This window comes from Branchiostoma belcheri, unplaced genomic scaffold (assembly GCF_001625305.1).
Source record: "Branchiostoma belcheri isolate BF01 breed outbred unplaced genomic scaffold, Haploidv18h27 scaffold110, whole genome shotgun sequence".
Taxonomy (NCBI): Eukaryota; Metazoa; Chordata; class Leptocardii; order Amphioxiformes; family Branchiostomatidae; genus Branchiostoma; species Branchiostoma belcheri.
Window position 1 is genome coordinate 1,029,670 of NW_017802492.1, and position 7,893 is coordinate 1,037,562.

The 7,893-nt window shown below is 41.6% G+C and overlaps 1 protein-coding gene and 1 long non-coding RNA gene across 2 annotated transcripts; both read right to left on the reverse strand.

Moving 5' to 3' along the window:
* Nucleotides 1-562: 562 nt before the first annotated feature.
* LOC109486690 lies at nt 563-3,899 on the reverse strand. The gene is made up of 4 exons (XM_019790585.1): nt 3,695-3,899; nt 2,998-3,092; nt 2,423-2,599; nt 563-771 (listed from the first exon to the last, which is right to left on the reverse strand). Exons 1-4 carry the CDS (start codon nt 3,763-3,765, stop codon nt 563-565), a joined length of 552 nt encoding a protein of 183 aa, XP_019646144.1. The 5' UTR covers nt 3,766-3,899.
* Nucleotides 3,900-5,516: 1,617 nt separating this feature from the next.
* Nucleotides 5,517-6,709, reverse strand: LOC109487253. Its single transcript, XR_002141241.1, has 3 exons — nt 6,619-6,709; nt 6,288-6,379; nt 5,517-5,557 (listed from the first exon to the last, which is right to left on the reverse strand). It is a non-coding gene; the product is annotated as an uncharacterized LOC109487253 (long non-coding RNA).
* Between the last annotated feature and the right edge of the window lie 1,184 nt (nt 6,710-7,893).

Below are 7,893 nucleotides of genomic sequence, written 5' to 3' on the forward strand. Positions count from 1 at the left end.
CTGTTTGCGTTTGATATTTACAAAATGTTTAATGTTGGACTTTTTGTGTTGAATGTTTGGAAAATCTAGGGGATGGTTTGGTATGATTTTTGGTATGTGGGTAGTTGTTGAGTCTCTTTGTGTTTTGGAGTGCATTAGCAGGTTGTCGCATATTTTTATTGCTTGATTTAAAAGGATTTTCACTTTTTCACCCCTACTTCATAATAGGATGGTCTGTTTGACCCAAAAGTTGGGACAGAGTGTTTTTGTTTTAATATACCTCCAGCTGGTAGGTCAGACCCAGGCAGCCCTATCTATTTTTACCCCTATAGAGTCTGCAGGAAAATAAATCTTGTTTGTCTGGTCTGCAGGTCATTTGTCTGGTCATTGACCTACATGTACAGGCAAATGTAGCCTGGGTACCATCCCCAGTAGTATATTCGCAAACTCTATAACAGTTTGACTCATAATATCTCTATTGAAATACACCAAAAGATTACAAAATAACAAGCTATTTCATGGAGGGATGATGTCTACGACTTCTCCTTGTTCTTTTGTTTTTGAGCTGATGTCTATAGCCACATCACTTACAGCAGCAAAGAGGGATGAGGACGATTATGATTATCACAAATATAACTGAGAAAGAGACACCGAGGCCGATGCCGAGTTGCGTGCTTGTGGACAGACTTGTGCTCTGGTGGACGTTGTTTCCTTGTTGGTTAACGTTGTTGGAGCCGCTTTGCTGGTTAACGTTGACGTTGTTGGAGATTCCTTGCTGATAGATGTTAAGGCCTGCAAAAAAAAGGGAGATTTAGTCCAAAATCTTAACGTGCTGTCAAATAGAATGCATATACACTGGCCATCGGCTAATCAATTTTTTGGATAGGGGAACCTTTTTACTATGTATAGTTCGGTAGAAAATGTGGGAAGTATTCTGGCTTGTCGTCATCTTCGAGTTTACCCCCATTTCCTATGTCTGACCTTTTGACTGTCATTCTACGTGTCGGTGCTGTTAACCTACGCTGTCCGGATAAACGGTCACACAGACACACAGCTCAGCTGCCCGAAACAATACTTCTGTCCCCGGAATAAATAAACAACGGTGGAAATAAATTGCTTCCTCCAAATAGTTTGCTCTACTCCATAAAGCGACGTGATCACTGCAGCGATGACAATCAATTAAATCCTGTGCATTTATTCCACAGCCGCAGGTGCCACAGAGACGATGGAATTTTCTACAAGTGCCATAAACAAGCTTAGCGTAAAGTCACGTACGTTAATTCGGTTCCTAGAAATGTTTTTGACTTTGACTCAAACATTTTCAAGCTGCCAAGGACAAGATTGCCAAGGACGGTCATTTTCAAAAGGTCGGTGCATGAAATAAAAGTCGTGTAATGAGTTGTTTTCGTTCACTAACTGTTTATCCCTCAACAGTACACCTTCCCGGACTGATTAATCTGTACACCTGGGGTCCGCGCGGACCCCAGAACAGTTTTTTGCTAATTTTTAGAAATTAGCAACATGCTACCAGCTCAATTGTTTTGCAAACTGATGTGGGAACCTCTGTGTCCACATTACATGCAAAAACCATACATTTTGAGCTTTTTCCATTTTTTTGGTGAAGAAAAAAAGACAAGAAGAAATACCCGATTTTTCAACCCATTTCAAACTGAAGGGGCTTTTGAGGCCCAACTTTGATCTCAGATAGCGGCTAAACGGCTTGCGCTAGAAGTATCAAATTTGGAGACCTTTCCTAAAATGTCTCTGGAAAAGAGTTCATATTAGTTTAATACTAGTAAGTTGATGTTTTTTTGTGTTGCCATGGCAACGGGTTTCTAGCAGGCAGTTTTTTTTGAAAATAGAAGTAATTTTGGTTTAAACATAAAAATTTTCTGAGTTTTATATTAAATTACACTTCTTTTCCAACATTAATAACATCTTACATAATTAAATATAAGTTAAATCATTTAATATGCATAGAATATGCTAATTTGATGACGTCATTGGTCAAAATCCAATATGGCGGACTATATTATTAGCTCTGGCGTCATATGACGTCATAATTACACCAAAGTTATTAAAATTTAATTCTATTATTAAACCATTCTCTGAAAACTTGGTAGACATACGATGAGTGCATAAAAACATATAAAAACGGAAATAAGGTAATGTATAAGGACGCCAGTGTATCCATTATGATCGAAAGCCGGCTGGGGTCCGCGCGGACCCCAAAAGAAAATCAGATTTAATTTTTTTATAAATGGTAGAAACGGAGTTTTCTGCACTGTATTGAGAGATAACTTTGTGGGTGACAATTACCTAAAATTTCAGAAAAAAATCTTTAGAAACAAAAAAGATATTACAGAATATATAGTGCTGGGGTCCGCGCGGACCCCAGGTGTACTGTTTAGGGTTAAAGGGATAATCAAAACAATTCTGTTACCTGATGGTCTGTGGAGACTGCAGCATCGCCCCTCGTACTGTGAGGTACAGAAGCAGCCGTTGCCGACCGGAGTCCCGCTGTTGTAGCAGAACCGGTTACATGAGGATGACTGCGACTGTGATGACGCGCCCTCGATACCGTTACAACAGTAGTTAGTGCGATAACGGGTCTTTTCGCCTGGCAACAGGACAAAAATAGAAAATAAAGTGTTGAAAATGTGAAACAAATTTAATGTTCAGCTCGGATGAATAGCGATACCTATACTTATCGTTTGCATGATGATTTCGCGAAGTTTGAAACGTGTCTACTTTCGCACTTTAGCCATGATACTAAGATAACCTTAAGGATATCACTGATCTAAGTGACTGGTAAGTTATCCTGTTACATATGTATATGACCGGTATGCTATCCTGCTTAGACGCCATGTTCCGACCTATCCCAACAACTCCCTACAGGGTATTCCTGCTGAACACCATAGTCATAGCCACGATGATGATGATTTGTACATTGCAGTTTGACACATACAGAGTGTTTACCCGTACATATAGTACAACATTTCTGAAGTTGTTTGTTACCACTGTTTCCACACGGCGCAGAACAAGTGCTCCATGATCCCCAAACGCCAAGCTGACAAACACACCCTCCAGAACGCCGCCTCCTCCAAGATGTACTTAAGTTCAGGAAAACAAAACAAAACAAAAACATTTTGATATAAAAAAAAGTGTCTTTGGGCTTTGTAACTTTGTAACTGGATTTCACGAGTTAGCAACAGGATTAGCCTGGGGCTCAGGCAGAGAGACAAAAGTTCTTGATTCTGTCCAAAATTCACACAAATAGATCCAAAAGCCCGGAAATTTTGGAAAGGAATGTTATAGAAAATCATTGCTAACTAGCCTCTGTAGCAGGCTTATAGTACTGGGGGTCTAGTGGTCTTCGGCTGTTTTCTGATTAGTCCAGTTCTTTCAACCAGGCCGGCTATGTTGTCTATATACAATCAGAAAATAGCACATAAAAGCTCCCAATTCTCAGGTAATGTTTACTATGTACACAGTATCTGGCTTTACAATGGTAGTAAATAACGATCAAGTGCAGTGATTTCCTTTATAACTCTTTCTTAAGTCCGGTATTACAGTACTTACTACCATTGTAAAGTTCAGAAGTGTTTATTAAAGAACAAAGTAAACATTACCTGACTATACTAATGTCGGTAAATCTAAGTTTTCATGCAAACCCCAAGTTTATGGCATGCTATGGAGGCTATTGCTAACCCACCTGCCCATGAAGAGGCAGAACAGGAGAATCACCAGGGTGAGGCGACGAAGTGGGCTCCCTAGCACAGCCATCTTGTACAAATCCAGATTTTTCTAGACGGCGCGTTCAGAAATCCTGTCTATCAAAACTTGGCCAATTAGAGGACGCGATTTTGTTCAAGAGTTTGACATTGCTATGTGGATGTGTGGACTTTGGGACCGATTGAAAGATTGTTGAACTTTTTTTTCTTATCGTCCTTGAAATAGGTCACTCATGAATATTAGCTGCCAGCTAGTCTGTGTCTCTAAAGGTCATGACAAAGTTTCAGTGGCAAGGGCTAGTTTTCAATTGTTTATTTACATTTATGGTACTTTAACACAGCTATTAAGTACAGTAATGGGTTACAGGACCGAGAAAATGCACAAATCGCAGGAACAGGGAGATTTCTGTGTGTGCGCGCGCGCGCGCGCGCGCGCGCGCCGTGTGTGTGTGTGTGTGTGTGTGTGTGTGTGTGACTGTGTGTTGTGTGTGTGTTTGTATTTGTGTGTGTGTGTGTGTGTGTGTGTGTGTCTGTGTAGCATATATGTCATAAATGTACATGACACAGAGATAAGCTTTGGGACATTTCATTTTTCTTTCTAAACGTTACATAGTCTACTGTCTACTAGACGGGTCCGATTACCACGGTTTGTAACAAATCACTCCATACAGTTTGTGAGATGAGCCTTATGTGTGATTTATCCGATAGAATTATATATGGAACATTTTTCGGAATTCCGATATTCCCTAGAGCCTAGCCACAGCTCTTGCAGCAAACGTACACGATGATGATGAAGATCAGGAAACCACTGCCCCCACCACCAACATACACCCAGGCTGACACAGTTGTACCCCCCTGCTGGATGGTAGAAGAGCCACCTGTGAAAAGAATGAAGTATTTTGTTCGAAAAATCCACAAAAAGTCTAATGACTAGTCCAGAACCATTGTGAACAACGAAACCAAATATCTTAGCTTGGTCAGGTACTAGGTAGTTCCAGGAAAAAATAGACGTGCTGTGAGTCATAGTCTAATTAAGTTCCCAGACGATGGTTACGTCTCAAACGGTTTACAAGGTTTGTAGAATATGTAGGGGACAGTTAAGGCCGTGTTCATGTGAAGTCACCCAAGGCGCTTTACATGTGGTTTACCCCGAAGCCGGTTTCAAGTGGCGCCATCTGAACGCTCCAAATCACATTAAAAACGCCTCGATCCCAAGCCACTTCTAGAGGTGGTTTCGAATCGGTTTTCCCGCATCGCGATTTGCGTCTGAACGCAATGTGATTTCAATGTAACTTCACTTGGTCATAGATTACGGGGTGATATTTCTTTATTTATATGCAATACCACACTTTACGTGTCAGCAACTTAAAGAGCAGTGATGGTCAAATAATGTGTCCGTTCTAGGACGAGCTTCACCGCCTCTGGCGGGACAACGTCGGCATTCGGCCGAGATACGTTGGAAGGGGGGCAACAGCAAGTAGGTCGTTGACGACTGACAATAATAACACGCTACCTAGCGTGTTTTCATCAAACAACAATGAATGTAGTTTCGGAGAATCGTGATCGGGCACGTTTTCAAAGGAATGTGTGGCACGTGGACCAATGTGAGGAATGTGAGTTACCCGAATCGCGGTTTGGGTGACTTCACATAAACACGGGCATAGATTCACCTCCGGATCCGCTTCCCGGTTTGTCGATATCACAGCACCGTCCCTGGTACTGAGAGGTACAGAGGCAGCCGCTACCGTACGGAGTCCCGCTGTTGTAGCAGAACCGGTTACAGACCGCCGTCTCTGTACCGGCAGTACCACAGCACGAGCCGCCGCGGGTCCGGGTCCTCGTGCCTTAAAACATAAACATTGCATTTCAAATAATTAATGTACGTATAAACATCACTTCAGCTTTTGAGATGAAAATTGTGAAACTTGGAAAACATTGACCAAGGACATTACATAGAGAAAATGTCCTTACATTGACTGATTTAAATTTAGGCCATGTTGATTTGATTATATGGATGACATCCGCGCGCGCATGAATTTTCGGCCGTTTCCAAAAATACTGTAAACCTGCAAGGAAAACATTTAGAAACGATACCAATGTCGTAGAATGCCACAATCAAAGGAAAAAAAGACAAAATTGTAATGAAATGAATTCGAAGAGTAGATTATTCGCCATAACATATTCTGTACCATTTGTTCAACCTTCATGACCACGTAGATTTCATAGTGAAAGCAACTTTTTTTTTGTCAAAATTTTTTTTATTCGCACGCGCGCATCAGTTTTGGGGTTCCCAGAGGATGTCATCCATATAATCAAATCAACATGGCCTTAAGCAAAAGACGATAGCATTACTTTAAATACTTGTAAGTGTAGTTTAAGACCTTACGAAAGTCGCTGTACTTTTGTTGTGCCAATAAAGAATCTAATAAATGTCCTTGACGAAAGTTAGACAGTACAATTCTAGCTTGATTTGAAAACGTCACGCCGTGGGGTTCCTTATTTTTGTAGGAGTTCGATTCCCGTAAAAAAAGGCTCCCATGAAAATATTGTGAGATACAAATCTCGCCGATTTACCTGCATTTCCACATGGCTCGGAACACGAGCTCCACGGCCCCCAACTGTTCCAAGAACAGGTACACCCCCCGCGCCTCCTCCTCCAGGATGTACTTTAAGAAAGGCATAAGAAAAGACCCAATAAGTGATAATTCTTTCTGTTCGAAACACACGCTATTGAAATCATTCAAAAAACAACACAACTTCCTTGTTGTGACGCAGTTCATAACTTGAAAATGAAACTACTTTTCTACCGCCCGAAATTCACATTTTAGGAAACCTAACATATATACTTGTTGAATTTGAATATTAAACTATAAACAAGCCCCTTTTACGTGTTTTCACAACCTACCTGCCCGTGAAAAGGCAGAGAAAAAGAACCAAGGTGGTGAAGCGACGAAGTGAACGTCCAAGTACAGCCATCTTTGCGCACCTTAAGCTTGTTGTGTCTGTAAGAGGCTTAAGGGGGTATCGGGTGTCTCAGCTGCCGCATGGTAACCTTGGATACAGCGGGAAGCCAATGACCATCGCGAGATGATCGACAAACATGGCAAGAATTTATTTGAGCTACCTGTGAATGCCTGTACACATAGAGGCTTGTAAAACCCAGTTCTTTGAGTGAAGTGATGTGGAAACGAACTGCGCTGACAGGTTCACTGCACGAAAACTTAGATTTACCGATACCTGTATAGTTAAGTGTAATGTTTACACCTGGTGTGGGGTTAGACAGACTGAGGAATCCGCCAGGAATCCATACATTTCATTCAAAGGCGTACGGGTAAACAAAAGTGACGATCCTGCCTGTCGCAATACTTGGCATGGTGCCTATTCTAATTGAGTCAAGGGGACGCTCCTGAGTTGGGCGCGCATTCGTCAGACTCACGGGACCTCAAACACACCCGGATACCGTCACCTGGCATCGGAAAACAAGTTTCCCATTCGGAGTCCAGGAGACGGGCCAGGACAAACGAGCGGACGAATGTGCATGAGGGAACGGCTTCTGTCTCTGTGACTGACCTCTACGGAATCCTTATGGACCTGATAACGTTATGACCTGTTTTGTTATTGTTATTACCTCCATGAAATGTGTCATGGAGGTTATATTTTCAGTTGTGTTTATCTGTCCGTCCGTCTGTCTGTTGGTCAACAAGATAACTCAAGAACGCCTGGATGGATTGGTTTCATACTTGGTGTGTTGGTAGGGTGTGACAAAAACTGGAAATGATGAGATTTTTGTCCCCCTAGTGGCTTCCCTTGGTACTGCAGCGCAACTTCCGGTTTTGATATCTCGCGATCTGGACATGCTAGGGTCATGAAATTTTGATGGAAGGTAGCTCTCGTGCTTGGGAAGAAGTCATATGAGTTTGGGAACTGCTTGTTCTGGAACTGCAGGGCACTTTCTGGCGAAATGTTTAAAAGCCAATAAGTCCAGACAGGAACAACATATTTTCATTATTTTTGGTGTGTAGGTAGCTGAGAGAGAGATGTACAAAATTAAATGCAAATTATGCAAATGAGGACTTTATTTGCATAATTAATGAGGAAATTCTATAATTACAGTGTTTTACATTATACTACTTACATACATGTAATGTATGTAACCTATGGCAGGCGGAACTTCAACAGA